The 19,373-nt window shown below is 34.3% G+C and overlaps 2 protein-coding genes across 3 annotated transcripts; one reads left to right on the forward strand and one right to left on the reverse strand.

Moving 5' to 3' along the window:
- Positions 1-157: 157 nt before the first annotated feature.
- On the reverse strand, positions 158-10,832 carry LOC128190084 (pre-rRNA 2'-O-ribose RNA methyltransferase FTSJ3-like). Its single transcript, XM_052861992.1, has 19 exons — positions 10,699-10,832; positions 10,435-10,587; positions 10,073-10,152; positions 9,879-9,978; positions 9,446-9,758; positions 8,432-8,540; positions 8,061-8,161; positions 7,546-7,620; positions 7,293-7,382; positions 5,641-5,776; positions 5,343-5,545; positions 4,796-4,895; positions 4,148-4,241; positions 2,844-3,068; positions 1,677-1,779; positions 1,241-1,325; positions 821-913; positions 608-702; positions 158-399 (listed from the first exon to the last, which is right to left on the reverse strand). The coding sequence occupies exons 1-19, from the start codon at positions 10,763-10,765 to the stop codon at positions 168-170; spliced, it is 2,454 nt and encodes an 817-aa protein (XP_052717952.1). The 5' UTR covers positions 10,766-10,832; the 3' UTR covers positions 158-167.
- A 422-nt stretch (positions 10,833-11,254) lies between these two features.
- Positions 11,255-18,873, forward strand: LOC128187955 (uncharacterized). 2 transcript variants are annotated; one of them, XM_052858676.1, is made up of 4 exons: positions 11,255-11,336; positions 13,704-13,912; positions 17,399-17,569; positions 17,670-18,873. In XM_052858676.1, exons 2-4 carry the CDS (start codon positions 13,705-13,707, stop codon positions 18,164-18,166), a joined length of 876 nt encoding a protein of 291 aa, XP_052714636.1. In that variant the 5' UTR covers positions 11,255-11,336; position 13,704; the 3' UTR covers positions 18,167-18,873. The 2 variants fall into 2 exon arrangements, with proteins under 2 accessions (XP_052714636.1, XP_052714635.1); XM_052858675.1 differs by lacking the exon at positions 11,255-11,336 and having other exon boundaries at positions 13,521-13,912.
- The last annotated feature ends 500 nt before the right edge of the window (positions 18,874-19,373 follow it).

Below are 19,373 nucleotides of genomic sequence, written 5' to 3' on the forward strand. Positions count from 1 at the left end.
ATCACCCCTACACCACACACAAAATCTTCCAACACTTTGCATGGCAACACGACTAACTTTTTTACCCTCTCCCTAGAGGTTTTATAATAACTATTGTGTATATACCTTTGTGTAATCTTACATGTAGCTTAGTTCAACCAACAACAAAAACTTCAAGTATATTACAACTATCTTTTATTTTTGCCCATTCTCTTGCCCCCTTTAGCTTTCCCTTTCTTTCCCCTGTTTTTAGCAGACTTCTTGTCTTTGAAGTTGTCTTTCTTCATCCGGGGGTCTACCACCTTAAAGGGCCCCTGTACCCCTTGGGGGCGCCTCACTCTTTTCCCTGTCCCTTTCTTGGCCACTACATAAGTTATTTCCTTCTTCTTCTTGGACAGTAAGCCTGCCTTTTTGTAAATTCTGAAAGATATTCAACATGTTTATTATGCTTTGCAAAAAAAAAAATAAGTACACTACATAGAAAATAAAACTCTTTTCATTTCAGCAAAGACTTATAACTCGTTTGAAAATACAAAAGTATTAGAAGTAGTTCAACTGTCAATAATATTAAAAACATCAGAGTCTATTTGGCAATACAATTTAAAAATCAGCCTTTTCTAAAACCTACTGTTTAATTTGCATCCATTTATCACGATCCGCTACATCAGCTGTATCAGAAATAGCCTCCGCCTTTTTTCTAACTCGTTCCAGTTTTTTCACCTCCTAAAATGTTAAAACAAACCATAGGTACATGCATGATTTAGTTCACAAAATATTTCTGTTATTGAATATGATAATTAAAATGCTGAAATATGTATCAAATTTCAGGAAACCAACCAACCTTTCGCTTCTTGCGGGCTTTAGCTTCAGCTATCTTTTTAATTGGTCGTGCATTTAGCGCTTTCATTTTCATTTTATATTCTTCTATTTCTCCCTGCATAATGAAATAACTCAATTTATAGAAAGAATGATAAATGATGTGTGTTTTAAACTCATATTGCATAATTTGGAATTGAAATGATTTTGATGATGATGTACTATTTTAAAGAGGGAAAACTTGCATCAATTTTCACTTTGTCATAATCATCTCCCGAAAGAGAAGAGGTTATGGATATTTTGTTATTGATTTTGATTTTCAAAAAGAGCAAAATTCAAAAATTGGTACAATGTTTATCTTTTACCAATCTTTACAAAATCTCACAAAGCGAAACTTTCTAATATACAGTGTGTTAAATATCAAAGCATGCTAACATCCAAGTACCTTTGTCACTGGAAGCGTCACTCTGCAGTGCTTGGATTCATCTTGACGAAACCAATCAGGAAGGTTATCATCATTAAACATAAACCTTTAAAAAGGCAACAACATTAATACGAGTACATAGAATGTTGATATAAGTACATACAGTATTCTCTCTTCCCTTTTAATGTCAAGCATATAATCACATGAACTTGGTTAGCATCATTGTGATCAAATCTTTAAAGAACTCTTGCATGTATTAAAAATGTGATAATTTAAGTTCACACTCCCATTAACTTTTTTTTCAAGACTGCTTTTTGTCTCCTAAAGGTAAATATGACATTTTAATGCTAAAAATTTTGAAAATACTTTACATTACTAAACTATACATGAAAACATACAACTTTCCTGCAAATTGCAGAGTTTATCTAGTCCATTCAGGTGTTTATTAGTGCATTACCTGTGGTATCCTCCCTCCATTATCTCCCTTTTCCTTTTCCTGGACTGAACCATCTGGGAACCAATAGCCATGCCGGCAGCATCAAGTCTGGGGAGGTTTTCATCTGGAGCCATGTAAATTTAACGTTTTCAATTCAATATATCAAATACAAGCAAACCGATTAATTAGTAGTTTTTGTTTAGCATACTTTGTATTCTATTCTGTAACCAAAGACAATTCATCAATTTAATTTGAAGATTTTCATAAAAACTAAAATATAAATTAATAATTGTGCCATATCAAATCCAAAGAAAAATAATTAAATTCCATCAGTATGTGCTGGTTCACACAGGTTATTCACAGTTTGTACTTATAGACTGGATTTTGATCATTATCTAAACCTTTCAGACCATGATGTTATGTATACATGTGTATACAAAATGTACACATAGAAACATTTCAATATTCAAGAAGACATTATGCAAATAAAGGGTGCCCACAAAAGTCATAAATTTTCACCACCCCCTTCATTGGTAAATCATGAATGGGTTAAAACTTAAAACTTCTTACACTAACATTTTTCCTCAGAGCTTACAGGAAAATAAAGATCTGTGCCTCAGTGAACATTTTGCACAACTTTACTTTATATATATCTATACTACTATATTAAAATAATAGACTCAAATTTTTGGGCTTTAATACCGAGAAATCGCACGAGTACTGTCTTTTGTTTTCTATATTTTAAACATCATTGGTATTTGAAGATTACCAATTTGTTTTTATTTTTTCTCAATCAAGCTTCGCTAATTAATAATCAACGAAAATTCCTTTAAAAAAACTGGAAATCATCTGGATTTTTTGGATTTTACAATCTTGCGCATGCACATTACATTCACGCTAAATCATGGGAGGCTCTTTAGTTCATGTTTCCACAATATCATATTTGCATGGATAAACTCAGAAACAATAATTCAAATACGTGTAAACTTTTATTGAAAATTTTCTATATATTCTGTTCGTCAAAGAAAATAAGGGAGATAACTCTAACTCGGTGCATTTAATAAAAAAATCCCTAGAGTTTCGAATGCACGCATGGGTCAAAGTCTAGTTAATGTTAAATAATATTGTCATACATTCTTGGACTATAGAAATTCAACCAAACAATTAAGTGTAGAATTTAAATATTACCTTTAGGCACAACTTCAAATCCTGCCTTTGTTGAAGTCTTGTCTTTTTGACTGTTTTGTTTGATTTCATTAATGTCATAATCACTATCTGATGAAGAATCATCATCGTCATTATCATCTTCTCCATCTTCACTTTCAGCATCACTGGAACCATCAGAACCCATTTTATCATCCATATCATCATCAGATTCAAAGTTGTCATCTGAAACCCCACTGTCATCATCATCTGGAAAAAAATAGTGATCAATTAGTTAAATAAAACACAAAATACTGTAAATTTCTTATATTACGCGAGTACTTACTTCCGCGACAGTCTTCGAAATAACCTGGGAGTCCGATACCCAGGGCCTGATAAATTTTCAGGCGGGCATGTAAAAATTGCCAAATTACATTCCGGGCATGTTTAAATTTTCTGTCAATGTACAATATGTTTACTTGCCATTTCTTTCATCGTACCCAAGTTATTTGCGTAACTTGCTTTGCGCAGTCTACATTCTCGGTAAGACTTGTCAAATAAGCATCAATCGTAATCATTGAAGTGTTTAGTTAAACCTATTGTATATATGTTTGCTAATTTACGAGACGTACATCGACGCCACGTGTAGTCATGATTGGGCTGTCATGATACTACTTTTGAAATAAGCTAAACCGGTCAAACGACCAGCAAGTGACTCTTAAGTGAATTATGAACAAAAACGTGTCGGAAAGTTTCAGCACCAATGGCAGAAAGACAGGCCATGGCTAGTGTATGACTCGGAAAACAATCTGATGTCTTGTGCATGGTGTAAAAAATTTGAAACATTGTCCCTAATACAATAAAATTGATATAAAACCTTTATTTATTTTGGTTGCACCATACATGTACCGGTAAATATAAGAATTTTGAGTTGGGCATGTAAAAATTGGAATGGGCTGGGTTTAAATGTTGGGTCTACATGCCCGAAGGGCATGTGCTGAAAAAAAATTGTAGTGAAGACTGCCGCGATCCCGCTGGTTTGTATCAAATCACGAGAATATAAAATCGCGAATTGGAAATTTTCTCCTTATTTCTTATAGTTTTAAACTCTCAGAAAATAATGGTGAGATCTTAAAATCTGTGAAGGATGCTTGAATGAGCTTCTCGTGATTTTACGCGGATATTTATTCCTTGCGTTTAATTAGGAATCTACAGTACTGTACTATGAGTGACGTCATCAAGCATGAATTTGTATTATTGCTTCATACAAACCTCATCAATGATGTTTTAAAAATCCCAAGAAACAACAGTGTTTTTATAGTTTTGTGAATAAATAATCCAAAACTGACCAGCAATTTTCCCTCCTTTTTTCTTATAATTAGCTGCCATAGTTTGAATTTCCATGTCTTCATCTTCATCATCTTCAATCCCAGCAAATGAAGCCTACAGTTAGAAGTAAATATTCAATGGTATCCCAAAGTGAATATACATTCTCATAATGTAAAAAGATCTGGTATGCAGTCATGTTTATTTTAGATGACAAGATATGACATCAATGTTTATGAGTAAACAAATTGGCCAAGGAATTAGATGACCATCAAAGTCATGGGCAATCCATCAAGTCTTAAAACTGATAGACTAGCTAGTTCATTATTTCTTACAGTATTAATTATTGTCATATTGTATCTAGAGTACATTGACCCTTGTCCTAAAAATCAATCGGTCAACTACTTTTTAAGATAACCAGTGTATCAACAGCAAAGTTCTCCAAAACATTAAACATTTTTTTTCAAAAAGAGTGAGGGTTATGGGAAGGAAATAAAAGCATACTCATATTTAAAATTGTTGATTTTTACTAGATTTGTGATGGGTTTGATAAAACTTACATTCACATACCAAAAGCAAATACATGTGTATAACCTAACACTCAAAATAATAAAATTCACCCTGCTTGTAATAGCTTACTGGACACATACAGTACATGTACAGTGCTTTACCTTACTAAACCAGGCCTTGGATCGGTTTTTGACCATGCTATCTTTGTCCTGTAGACTGACCACTAGGGGATTCCCCTCCTCCTCCTCATCTTCAAATTCTCTGCAACAAAACACATAAAATGTTCAATGGCCATCCATTACCCAGCAGTGGTCAAGATCTAATAATCAAACTTGATTGTTGGCAAAAAAACATTTAAAAAAATTCTTTTTAGCAGAAATTTGCAGAAACAGATAAGTAATAGACATCTTTTCGAATATACATGATCAAACTTTTATTACATTTACTAGATATAGAATGCATTCTTTGTAACATTTTAATTGCAATCATGCATATAAAAATGTCTTGGATCTAATTTCTTTAAAATGCTTTTAAATCTGAAAAGAGGTTACAGTAACAAAGTTAACTTCCAGTTATCCTTTGTGACATCATTCATCACCCCGTTATTGAAAATCTCCCTTTACATTCTATTATATAGGTAAAACCTTATAAACTGTTAAAAATGCAATTTTTTGCCAAGTTTTCATTCCATTTACAAGTCTGACTTACATGTCGTCCTCAGCTGAATCATACATAAACTCTGGTTCCTCCTCACCCTCCTCATCAGAATATGGGTCAAGGTCATCCAAATGATCTTTGCTGTTCCTGTCATATGACTTCATCTTCATGATAACCCTATCCACTTCTTCCTCTTCTTCCATTGCCAGTTCATCCGCCTCCTGGGAGTCCCCTTTTTCCACACTGTCCAGTTGCTATTAATTAACATCATCATGTGTTACAAACATCCAATCATGACTCTTTTGCCCTCAGCTGATATAATTATAACAAAGACTGTAAAGGAACTTACTGATTTGTTTTTGATCTTGTTCAGATTGAAGAGACCAACATCATCTGAGAAGTCCTGTATGTCCTCAGGAATGACCATCTTAAGATCCATTTTATGCCTTAACTTGACCTTCTCTCTTCTCACTTTCTTCAGTTTCCTTTAAACATATACAGAAAACTTACAGGTTTGGTATCAATTTCAAGATGAAGCACCACAGCTTATGATTCATTTAGACACAAATGACATGTTGTGTGGAGATCCATGCACACTGCAGGGATGGGGTAATCATAATCAGTAATTGTAATCAGCTGTAATCGATTACAGGTTGCTGAGTAATCATGAGTAATCAGTAATCATCCATTTTTCTGATTACAAGTAATCGTAATTTAATCGATTACTCTGTGAAAAAGTCCTGTAATCATGATTAATTTTTGATAACTTTTATGATTACAATGGCAAAATTCAATAGGTTGAAATCATTATTCATTGGATCTTATATTTAGTGAATAAGGTTCAGTCTTAAAACTGGCCAGTATTCCTTTATTGCCCTTGGGCATGTTTAAATTCATGTCCAGTCACGATACAATGAGTTTGCTTTTCAACAGTCCTTGCTTTTAAGCGCATTAGAAAACAGTTCACATACTGTGCTTATTTAATTTCTGATCTTCAGACCTGATAGATGCATGCTAAATGACTCTACATTTCAAATGTTAATGATGATAAAATGCAATGAAAAGGCTTGTAAATAATGCAACAAATTACACTGATACCAGAATAAAGAGTCCTGTAATAAAATGCACTGTTTTTTTAAATGAAACATTTAAACTATGAAAAAACTGAAAAACAAATAATGTAATCTAAAGTAATCACAAGTAATCATGATTACAATGATGAAAAGTAATCTAATGTAATCGATTACTTTAAAAAATGGATGTAATTAGCGTGTAAACACCCAAAGTAATTGTAATTTAATCGATTACTTTTGAAAGTAATCGACCCCATCCCTGATGGCAAAATTCAATAGGTTGAAATTAAATCATTATTCATTGGATCTTATATTTAGTGAATAAGGTTCAGTCTTAAAGTTGGCCAGTATTCCTTTATTGCCCTTGAGCATGTTTAAATTCATGTCAAGTCACAATACAATGAGTTTGCTATTCAACAGTCCTTGCTTTTAGGCGCATTAGAAAACAGTTCACATTATTTAATTGGGAAAATTATTTAAAGGGTCACTTTTAGTTGGACTTTGTTTAGAGAAAGATGTCTGCTGTACAACATTTTGAGTTTTCTGATGATCAACCATCATCGGGTAAAAGCCAAAATGTAGATACTGTTCTGCATACATATCGGGGAATGCAAAAACTACTTCAAATAGTAAATAATGCAACAAATTACAATGATACCAGAATAAAGAGTCCTGTAAAAAATGCACTGTTTTTTTTAAAATGAAAAATTTAAATTATGAAAAAACTAAAAAACAAATGATGTAATCTAAAGTAATCACAAGTAATCGCAATTACAATCAGGAAAAGTAATCTAATGTAATCGATTACTTTTTAAAATGGATGTAATTAGCCTGTAATCGATTACTTTTAAAAGCCAAAGTAATTGTAATTTAATCGATTACTTTTGAAAGTAATCGACCCCATCCCTGGCACACTGCTTCTTCTTACCTTTTGAGGGCCTTCTGTTCTTCTTCCTTCAGCTCAGCTAACTTTTCATCAAGCAGAGCCTCTTCATCTTCACTGTCTTCTTCCACCTCCCTGTCATCAATTAGTCATTTTCATTTTTTAAACATGATTACAAATTAGTCCAAAAAATGAAAAAAAGAAATGAAAATCTTTTGTCGATGCTTCATTATTTTTAACATATTGAAGCTACATACTAATTCATGTTAAAAAGTTCATTAAATGATGAATGTCTTACTGTTTTGCTGATTCTGGCGGAGCTTTTGCAGTGGCAAGGTCTGCCTTCAACTTCTTCCTCCAACTTATCACATTTCTACAAAAAAGGAGTTTTGATTTATCCACAGTCCACTGAAATGTACCATGTTTCAAACTTTTTAAATGCATCGCATACATTCATTTTTTTAATTAAGGTTTCATTTGATGTGAAACACACTGTCCTGAATCGTACACTAATGAAAAGTTAGAACTTTACACTATTTTAGAAGATCCTCGAGCTTTAATGATTTTATGGAAGATACCAATACATTATCATTTTTAGGATACATTTGCATCTCTGAAAAATCCATGTTGTATCATAATTGTCCTTTTGATCACATGCAATAAAATATGAGGTAGTTATAGAGGCGTTAGTGAACTTAAAGGGGGCACTATACAGTGCTGGGGTCCTGAGTGGAAGGAATATGATACACCCACACACCTTAATTTTAAATACCGGTAGTTTCAACAAATTAAGGATAACACATATAATTATACCTGATCTCCCTCTTGCCCAGAACCTTGATATCCTTTAGACATTCTTTCAGTTCTGTTGTGGTTTCTTTGTGGTTAGCTATTTCTGGCAGATCAAGAATTACCTACAATTACAACAATAAAAGAATAACTGACATGTACTATTTTTTGTATATTTAAACAGTTAATTTACATCATGTGTCCGACTGCAGTAGACAACATACAGGTACATCACACCATTCATTTCAACTTAAACACTGTTATGAATAAAACAATCTTCTTTTCTAACCAAAATGTTGATCAAAGGGTGATCTGAACAATGATATTAAATCTCCATACAGTTTTTCATACACCAAACAAAATGCAAAAAGTTCTAAAGACTAAAAACATCTTACCTCATTTCTTTGAGCCAGTAAATTAAGGTAGTTGTCGCTGTTGATGAATTCTGATGCCTTCAAGCTGTGAAACAGGGTATAGTCTCCCTCTGGGTATCCCTCTCTTTGCCTGTAATTAATGAAAAATATTTTTAAACAATGAAAAAATTCATAATACCATTTGAAAAAAAAAAGCTTCCTCATGTTTATTTAACCATTTAAATCTTTACACACACTGAAAGTCATATTGGTGTCAAAACAAAACAAGTGAAAAGCTGTCAACGTGACAGCAAACCGGGTTTTCTTTTATGTAAACTGTATCCATAATCCATGTCAACCCTTATCCAGTGAAATGGAGTACCCTACATGTATATGCAACATTTTGCCAAAAAATGACTAAGTTCAAAAGCTGGTATTTTTTTCATAAATAATCGGAAATCAAAATCCTAGCAATATGCACACCTCTGATATACGTACAATTGATCTGCAAAAGAACAACTTCCTATCTTGAGAACTGTAGGAGGAGTTATCCGTACAATGAGGGTACCCTATATGCAATATTTTGCCAAAAAATGACTAAGTTCAAAAGCTGGTATTTTTTCGATAAATTATCAGAAATCAAAATCCTAGCAATATGCACACCTGTGATATATGTACAATTGATCTGCAAAAGAACAACTTCATATCTTGAGAACTGTAGGAGGAGTTATCCGTACAATGAGGGTATCCTATATGCAATATTTTGCAAAAAAATGACTAAGTTCAAAAGCTGGTATTTATTCGATAAATTATCGGAAATCAAAATCCTAGCAATATGCACAACTCTGATATATGTACAATTGATCTGCAAAAGAACAACTTCCTATCTTGAAAACTGTAGGAGGAGTTATCCGTACAATGAGGGTACCTTTTTGGCAGCCGCCCGCCCGCCCGCCATTTTCACCATTTTAATAACCGGATTTTTCCGTTGGAAAACCCGGTTAACAAAAACCGATTAAAAGAATGAATATTTCATATATTTTTGTCATGAAATACCTTGTCCTTTTCTCAGGATGAATGAGATTAATGCCTGTTTTTGGTTCCTCTTCTACATCCTTGAAAACATACTTTGGATCCAAAAATTTTGGATCAATTTTATCAGGTGCCAAGAATTTCTCACAAACAACAAAGATCTCAGCTGACTCATTACGGGAAGCCTGTGGTTTTGTAGCATGGACATGTTTAAACAACTGTTGGAAAACCCACATTAACGAGTTGTAGTCTTTAGAGCGGAACACTTTTGTGACAAACCATCCCCCTTTCTTCAGAAATTCTGTGGCCAGCTTTAATGCCTGTAGTGCCAACTGAGCTGTAATATGATGCAAACACTTAACAGACAGGTAATTATGTCAGTTATACTGAATTATATAATCTAAATGAACACATATATGTATAATTCACATTAAGCAGGAAATTAACTTGACATTACCTTGCTGGAAAGCATCATGCAACCAATTTTTCCCCACATTAGGTGCACCATCATTGAGAACTACATCAGCTTTCCAAGTGTGGAGCTCTTTTTTCAAGTCCTTCAAGCAAGTAAGATAAATTAAACTAAAAAAACAGGTTTTTTTCAAATTTTAATAAATGAATGAGAAATAAAACAATCATTTCAGCACATACCTGTCTACATTTGTCTGTGGTAATGTCGTCCACCAATGTCTTGACATTTCCAATAGGGCGAATTGGAACCAGATCAACACCTAGTGACAAATGACAAGGAGTTCAGTTAAAATCACTCTTATATTCTTTTCATTTAAAAAACATTCTCATACCACACCTCATTTAAAAAAAAAAAACTTTCCTTTAATATCATCCACTATCATAAAAAATTTAAATTATATAAATCTAATGAAAAAAATTTCATATCTACCTTTCATAAAATACAATATTTTAAAACAATACAGGATACATCAGTGGGGGTTATCAACCATCAAAGTCAATGAACATGTACAATCACTCCCCCCTCAAACCTATGAACCTACCAAGTATAACACTGGACACGGGTGTGTTCTCTGCCACCACCTGCAACCATCCTCCTGGTGCAGCACACAGATCGATTACAACTCTTGCTCTTTGAAGAAACTCAAACTTTCTATTCAGCTGAATCAACTTGAATGCAGATCTTGCCCTATAACCTGAAGAGAGAAAAAATATCAACCAACATAGACTGTACTGCTCTCATGTTTTAAATCACTTGATTTTGGTAAACTAGGCTAAATTGACATGATTATATTAAAAGAAAATACCTGTCTCTTTAGCTAGATGATAGAACTTATCCTTCCGGGACTTTCCTGTCTTTGATTTCTTCCCCATTATGAATTACTTACCACCTACTGACCTAGTCTAAAAAAAATGTCAGACACATGTGCATCTGTTTTTCTTAACACACTTCCGGAAAGTGTAAAATCCGAACGTAAAAGGTAAGATTCCGGAAGTATGATGCGCTAACCAATATGCAACGGATTATTGTCATATTTTTTTAAAAACAGAAATAAGAATTTTGACTTTAAAACAATGAAAAAAAAAACCCTTTACTTTCACACGACTCAGAATCACAAGAATTTTCAAAAAAGGGTTTGGGCGTGTCAAAGTTTTGTATGCATATGTAATTTTGGGACCACAATTTGCCATGAAGATCTAAATTTGGAAACATAACTGAAATTCATTATTGTACTGAACATTAGCATAATACATAATAAGAAATCGAATCACTAACGATTTATTATTTATTTAGAGAAATCCAAAGTCACTTGAGTGTTTTAACACTCGAGTACATTCCATTAAAGGAAGAAAAAAAAAGAACAAGATTTTATGAGCGAAATGTCATTGGTGGAGGGGTGGGGGTTAAAGCAAAGAAATCGAAGTGAAAATAAAGAAATTAAAGGTAAATTGAGGTTCTGTGTATATTCCCCCATTATAGGTTTTTCATGATTCGCATGAACGTTTTTTTTTTGCTTGTCAAGATTTTTTTTGGATGAGTCTGGCCCCTTATAAACACCATGTTACGTACCTGGACTGCGTTTTACAAAAGAACTTACGACAAAGTGGTAAATATTTTCATCTCATGGAACGGTTTTTAATAAACAAAACTTATATCAAACCATTTATTTACAACTATTTTGATTTCCATAATTATATTTAAAACAAATATTACAATAAAACATTGATTAGTTCGTGATTATTAAACATTCATTAATTTGGTCGTAAGTCGCAAGTTCTTTTGTAAAACGTAGAACACATAAACCCCCTTCCCCCTCATGCCAACCTATAGTATAGGAAAATTAGGCCTGGATTAGATTTCCCTATGCCAATAGGTGAAAAAAATTTATAAACTGTGGAAACTTATGGTGGCCTATCTCTGCCCCTTGTGTGCAAGTTATTTTTCTAATATGTAAACGGTGTGACCGTTGGACCGAGCGCAGATTTAACACAGTGCAGTTTGATTTTTGTATAATAAAATCTATTTAAAACGCACAAAGTAGGATCCGCCAGTATGGTTGCATACTCAAATCATTCGTCAAAGTTAAACTAAACGTCGCGTGCTCAGTCTACATTATGACGTCATATTTCAGACGTAAAACGTTCGTTTTGTCTTCGGAAATAGCCGAAGAGAGTTACGTGATTCCGAATTTTTTTTTTATTCTTTCATTGTTTATCAATTTAATTCATATGAATGTCAATGTAATAAAATTGAATACTTTATTCAGAATCTAAAAGATCAGTTCCTTGACGTTAATGTTTTTATTTTCCATCTGATAATTGATAAGACATACATAGAACAAGTCGTGTTTCTTGATTGAAGCACTATTGAAACTTATCTGGTTTCCTTTTTAATTTCTTTTAATTCAAATTACCTTCTATTGAAACACTGGAACTTATTTAATCGAGTTTAGGGGCAATAAACATCGATAAGTACCAGTCAATCAATGATCGAACTAACTTTTTAAAAACAAAATGGCTGCCAATATGGCGGCGCCCAGGGCTGGAAGAAATTTTTTTTGGCCTTAGTACCCCTGATTCAACTTTCATTTTTTACTGATTTTCTTATATATACGTGTTACCATTAATCCTCGCTTCGCGAGGCGGGCTTCGCCCGCCTTTTGCTGCGCTCGGTATTAATTATGTCGACATGCAAGATAAATATGTTGACATGCAAGATAGTTATGTCAACATGCAACATAACTATGTTGACATGCAATATAACTACAATCAAATAAGAATTATAAAAAAACCTCAAATATCGCCTACATGTGACATCAAAGATGCTAGATACGCTACCTATTGATGTCAACATGCAACTTATTTATGTTAACATGCAACTTTATGTCGACATGCAACTTAGTTATGTTAACATGCAAGATAAATATGTTGACATGCAACATATTTATGTCGACATGCAACTTTGTTATGTAGACATACAACTTGTGAGTTGTATGTCAACATATTTATCTCGCATGTTAACATAACTAAGTTGCATGTCAACATATTCATCTCGCATGTCAACATAAGTAAGTTGCATGTCGACATAAATAAGTTGCATGTCGACATAAATAAGTTGCATGATGACATAAATAAGTTGCATGTCGACATAAAAAGGTAGCATCTAGCATCTTGGATGTCACAGGTGAGCGATATTTGAGATTTTTTGATATTTTGTATAATTCTTATCTGATTGCAATTTTCTTGCATGTCAACATAATTATGTTGCATGTTGACATAATTATCTTGCATGTCAACATATTTATATTGCATGTCGACATATTTGATAGAAAAATAACTTGCACTCAAGGGGCAGAGATATGCCACCATAGAAACTTATTATTATCCCATCACACAAACCCAGTAAAGAGTCGACCCCACTCTGGACAAAAAGCTAGACTTTCACAATCCGTTTCCGGAAATGTCGTGTTTCACTTTAAAATTTATTAGATAATTAATGGATAAATCACGATAACTATTCAATTAAAATTAATTTTCATTTGACATGGCTTAACAAAACACTTTAAAACCATGCGCATTAAAGTTGTAAGAGTCTATATAAGTGGGGACATCCAATCTATAGCAAAATCACCGACACTGTATGCTTTTTTTTAATCGATAAAGTCTCTTACACTTACATTAAATCAGTGTGGGTTTTTTTTGAATCAGTAATTTTTTACAACTCTGGCAAATGCGATGCACCTTAGGTTGAAACAGAAAGTACAAATTATCGGAAATGATAACGTAGAGTGCGCATATTGTTCTTCACCAGGATGTCGTGTCTGACTGTTTTCATCCTAGTCGAGGCGCTGATCTTCCTGGCAGGAATTCTGTCCCCTGGATGGGTCAGGATCGTCCAGGAGAGTTTGACTTATGGCACAAACAGCACAAACTACGGACTCTTTTACTACATGAAATGTACGAGGGATGGCTGTTTAGCTAACACATTCTATGAAGACTCGTTCAACCACTCTTACCAAGGTTTGTTATTCGTTTAATTTGATTAAAAATGCATGATCACCATTACTCTATTTGTATCTGTATGTAATGTTAATCTCCCAGCCTCTATATAAGTATTCAGAATGACATGAGCAATGGCCATGTCGACTGGGACATATTAAAGACTACTGGCTTATCGCACGTATTGTTAGGGAACAGTTGTACTCTGAGCTTTTTTATATTCCAGCATTTGTTTTATGTAATGACTAAATTACTGATATCAGTTGTCCATGTGAAGAAGCCATTCATTACAGTGTTTTATACTATTCTTGCAATTGATATGTTTACATTCAGATATACTTTTTATGTCAACAGGTACATTTGCTATTGCAAATTTATTTATTACCTGCAGAGCCACCTTAGATAACACGTACATAGACAGATGGTTGTGAGAGCTTGTCGCGTTATCTAGCGCGAGATTAGGAGCAAAACACGTGGCGTGTATGTGATACAAGGGTTATATAAGGCGGGAAAAGGCTACATTGATCTCAATCAACAATATCGCTAAGTACTGATCCTAAATATATCTCTGTTCAATAAGGCACGGAAAGCACCGTGGAATGCTGTAAATGTACTTTTTCTTGTGCACAATATTCCCGGCCTAAACAGAAAATTCAACACAGTGTTGTTTTAAACCCCTGTCACACCGGAGCCTTAAATAATGTTAATCGCCACGGTAAACGCACGGTAAATGTCTCCTACAGCGCCGTAACAAAGCAACGACATCTTTGTCCGTCGCGGTGGGATCGCCTTGAACATTTAAGAACGCCATGCAACGGCGCGCACTTTGAACATGCACAAAGTACGCGCCATGACTCTGCGTTCTGTTAAACACGCCATAGAAGCGTAGTGAGGTCGCCGTGACAGCGCCGTAAGGTCTCCAACAGCGCCACGAGAGCTCCGTTGGCGCGCTCAAGGAACGCAGCTAATCGCAGCGTAGACGCAGTGATAAGTCAATTGCGCTTGCACGGAGACCTCACGGAGTCCTTTAAGATCTCACTGCGTCTCTATCGCGCTCTCACTGCGCATCCACAGCGTTTGAACAAGTTGTTTTTCATTTGGCTGCGTTCACACAGCGACCCAAAAGAGTCGTTGCTGCGTTCATCGTGTTCTCTTGACGTTTCTTCTGCGTTTATACCGCGCTCCCACGGCGTTTCTAGTGCGCTGTCATCAAGAACACAAAACCTCGAACAATGGTTGTTGTACAATAGCAGGCGATGTAGCAATTATTCAACTGGATGTAGATGACTATGTCTGTAAAAGTAGCATTTGCTAATATTCCATGACCTATCAATGGACGTAGATGGAATTCATGCCATTTGGTTCTGATGTTCTTACATCTTTTCTATGTTTTCTAACAACTAATAACGGATCTTTTTTTAGACCTGACTACTAAGAGCTTTGTCCTAGTCCTTCACAAATTGTTTAGAAGTATAGTTACGTTTCAATTACAATGTACCTTTTCATAATTTATGAACAAAACAATTTTTTAATCATTTATTTACTAGTTATAAATTCTAATTCGTTTCCCATACGGGTAACCTACCAAGAAGTAAAGAACGTCTTGTGTATGTGCAGTCAGCGCACAAAGCACGCCGTGGACGCGCGGTAAAAACTCCTAGCACGTCATGAGCGCTCGGTGGAGACTCAGCGAGAGCGCAGTCAATCGCGAAGTAGAACTATGTGGAAACGCAGTTACACGCCGTGCGCGGGGGTGTTAAGGAAGCATATGGAATCTGAGTTACATGTAATTCCGTGAAATGACAAATCTTAATTATTATGTACATATTCAAATACCTAAGCAACGAAACGTAGATCAAAAACAAATAAAAAATACTGAAGACAATTTTTTTTCAGAAATTAGTTTGTGTTACGTAGATTTACACATTGATGACGTCATGACTAAAAGTTGAATGTCGTGTGAATTTGATCGGAAAGCATTGTAAACATATTCAAAATATAACTAATCTAAGAACTCTGAAAAAGTATTGTGGTGTGATTTATTGAGAATTGAACATAAGAATACTGGGGGAGATGTTAGTTTTATCAATCATTCTCTAAAAGGTATGTAAATTTGCTTTTCTTTCTCGGCCAGGCTTTCCTCTGTCGTTGTTTACGATATAAAAATCCGACTAGAACAACACTACCCCGTATATATTGAACTTGAAATTTTATACGTATCGTTAGTTTGATCAATGCTTAAATTGAAAAGTGCTGCTAGAATCCCATGATGTGTGTTGTTTTGATGCAATTTGCCGTTTTCCGTGCAAACTATATAAAAGTTGGGAAGGTTTTACAAGAACCGGATGAATAACTTTTTAATAAGGAAAAACATAGGATTCTAGCAGCGGTTTTGATTAAACTGAGATGTTTTGCTTTCGCTTGGTATGTTTATTTTATTTTGGAAACTGCGGGGTAGTGTTGTTCTATCTCATTTTATGTTAAGGAATATACGTAAGCTATTTATAGTTGTCACGTGATAATACACTAATGTGGCAGTAATGTACTACCCGATTTTATTGCACTGACATCTATTTTAAAGGACAATACTAAGTTTTTAATCTTATTCAAAATAATTATTTTATTCCACGATTTTGAATATAACAGTCAAAATAAGACGCTAAATTGGCCATATGCTTCCTTAACACCCCCGCGTGGGAGCTCCGTAAGAAATCCTCGGTCGCCACCAAGACGCCGTGACATCTCCACTTGTAAAATTTTCAAATAAAACTGTACATTTTTTCTGAATTTTCCTTGCGATCCTACGGCGATTCCATGAATTTCACAAAGCCGTGAACACGCCGTGGGGACGCAACTTGGTGTGACAGGGCCTTAACATAACCGACTGCAAAAATAATAATATTTCTTAATTGAACCTACGTGTCTAAAAAGAAATGTAAATATTTTTTTTCAATAGGCCATTATGCGTATATACAGTAGCATGTAAAACTGACGAGATTTTCGCTTCACAGTTTTGTTTATTACGGATAGTTTATTTGTAAAAGGGCTATATATATGGTTTGAGCCTATAATGCCCCCCCCCCCCCCCTTTAAATGACTGTAATTCATTTGAAGTTTTTTCATAATTTTCATTTTGTGCCAACAATTTAAAAATATGACATCATAAAGGTAACCATTTCCCACAATTTTCTTCGCATTTTTAGCATAAAACGGCTTGTTTTCAAGCAGTTTTTCTTTTTAAAAAAAAATTGAGTAATTGCTTGAACAAACGAAATATTTTCACTTATCCGTTTAAGATGTATCTCTCCAGTACTTATAATTAACAAAAATTCCGTTCTTGTTCAAAGAGTAGCTCTATATTTCCCATTCGAAAAAATATAAACTATTCTAAAAAAAAAAGTAACACCACAATTTAATGTACCTGAAAGACTTTTAAAAAATGGCGAATTTTAGGGGCCAAATTTGACTATTATCATATATAGTTATTTCCCTCTTCTATTTGTTTAGGAGATGATTTATATCCAAGGTACATTGCAGCGGAGTTCAACGTTGGTTTTGCGGTCATCCTTAATTTCTTTGCATTCATCACAACAAAGTGCGCAACCAGAAGAAACAGAGTTAATACTACGAAAAACGTGCTGGAATATGTGATACCTCTGTTTCTTATGACAGGCTCGTGTATGTACATGTAGTTTCAAATGCCTTTATATAAGTGTTGAGTTTTATTTACAAGTAATCATTTTGATACTCATAACTTGTAAGTTTTTGTATTTTGCAGTTTTCATAATGTTTACGGTCATCGCTGAATACGTGACCATTTATCTCCTGGCAAAGAAGACGACTGGCACCAGCAGTATTGACGTATTCGATCCTGTACATGTTGTATCAAATGTAAAGACCCCGTATTCTTTGATAATCACAACTATCGCAATGTTGTTCAAATCATCCATCATCGTCTATTTAATGGGCAAAATCCGTAGCTTGCCCGAGGACTCGCCTGTCAACAACGAAACTCTTCCCCCTCCGTATCAATCATTCAGTAACGTAGGGAGTACCCAAAATAACCCTTACACTACAAACACAACACGGCGACCAGGTTCTCGTTCTACAACGCCAACCCCAGTGTATTATGGGTCATCCGACGCAACGCAACCCCTTCTTTCTGAACCCCGAGAAGTGTTCCCAAATTACCATGGAAATAACACAATGGAGCGGCCATTACCGAATGCCCCGGCACATTACAACCCGTTTGACGAAAGATCCGACCAACCATGATCCACAATTACTCCACAAATGGTATAGCTTAGAGACTTATCTTTTGACGAAAAGTTCGACGACCCTAAGTGGATACAATTCTAGAGACCGTACAAGTTCACACCGTACAAGTCCTTTGACGAAAGTCCGACAACTGAAAATGTTTTATTAATGATGTTATGTATCTGTGGTTTGACGAATGGCTCCGTCCAACAACGGTAGTATGACAAATTCATATTTAGTTTAGGTAAATGAAGTGTATATATCTCGAATGACAACTTGCATAATTGACTCTGTTTTACAAACTCGCACTATTGACTTTATCACGAATAAGCAAATTTAAGCACATTTACAAAAGAATACGATTTTGATCTATTAATAATCTTTGTGATTTCTGTAAGAGAATGTTATCCAATCGGATTTTTATAAAGAACTCAATTTCATCATAAAATAGGAACCGTTACAAGGTAAATGTTTTGAAATGAATTATGTTTATAAAGATAAGTTGTTGCGTCTTTACTTTGACTGCTTTTGTTATGTCATTTTCTTGCCACGTGTATCTGTTCTTTTTATCATGATTTCAAGTTGGTTGTTAAGATAATAGCCTATTATTTTAAGCTTCATATATTCAAACAATTTTTGTCTATTTTTGGAGAATGAAGTTATGTCTATGTTTCGAAATTCATGTTTTATTTGTTTTAGAACTGCTGTATATTAATTATACATTTAAAAAAATACAGATTGCCTTATTTAAGTTCATATACTTATACCACGCGTATGCAATTTTACTTCCAAAAGCTTGCAGTTATTTCATTTGCTGTCATTTGATGTAAAAAAAAAAATAACTTTAAAAAAATGACCGCGGCCCAACTCCCTTCATATTTATTGTTTCATTAATAATTTCACGCCATTTTCCACTTTCACACTGATGAAAATTTTATCAATCGCATTGCATCTATCAACAATTTCAAAAAATGATCCTTTCCTAACATTATCTCTTAAAATTGAAGCCTATAGATCGTTTCCTCCTCGGTAGAATGGGAATGACAAAACTTCAATGAGTGGGTTTGCAGTCTGTAGTATGGGCAGCGGAGAGGGCAAAAATTACATTTTTACAAAATCAATGGTAATTTAAATTCAACAATGCAAAATAATATTATCAATGACCATAAATGCAAAACCAACAGTAGTCCTATGCGAGACTGGCTGTGGGTTTCAGAAGATGGCA

This window comes from Crassostrea angulata, chromosome 6, assembly GCF_025612915.1.
Source record: "Crassostrea angulata isolate pt1a10 chromosome 6, ASM2561291v2, whole genome shotgun sequence".
NCBI classification, from domain to species: domain Eukaryota; kingdom Metazoa; phylum Mollusca; class Bivalvia; order Ostreida; family Ostreidae; genus Magallana; species Magallana angulata.

What these genes read in the sequence shown, in the direction of transcription:
- LOC128187955 (XM_052858676.1), top strand. Translation starts at nt 13,705, where the DNA reads ATGTCGTGTCTGACTGTTTTCATCCTAGTCGAGGCGCTGATCTTCCTG. An exon ending in GTTCAACCACTCTTACCAAG is followed by an intron (nt 13,913 to 17,398) that starts GTTTGTTATTCG and finishes CTATTTGTTTAG; the next exon opens with GAGATGATTTATATCCAAGG. An exon ending in GTTTCTTATGACAGGCTCGT is followed by an intron (nt 17,570 to 17,669) that starts GTATGTACATGT and finishes TGTATTTTGCAG; the next exon opens with TTTTCATAATGTTTACGGTC.
- LOC128190084 (XM_052861992.1), bottom strand. Translation starts at nt 10,765, where the DNA reads ATGGGGAAGAAATCAAAGACAGGAAAGTCCCGGAAGGATAAGTTCTAT. An exon ending in CCACAGACAAATGTAGACAG is followed by an intron (nt 9,979 to 10,072) that starts GTATGTGCTGAA and finishes ACTTGCTTGAAG; the next exon opens with GACTTGAAAAAAGAGCTCCA. An exon ending in ATGGAGGGAGGATACCACAG is followed by an intron (nt 1,326 to 1,676) that starts GTAATGCACTAA and finishes GCCTTTTTAAAG; the next exon opens with GTTTATGTTTAATGATGATA.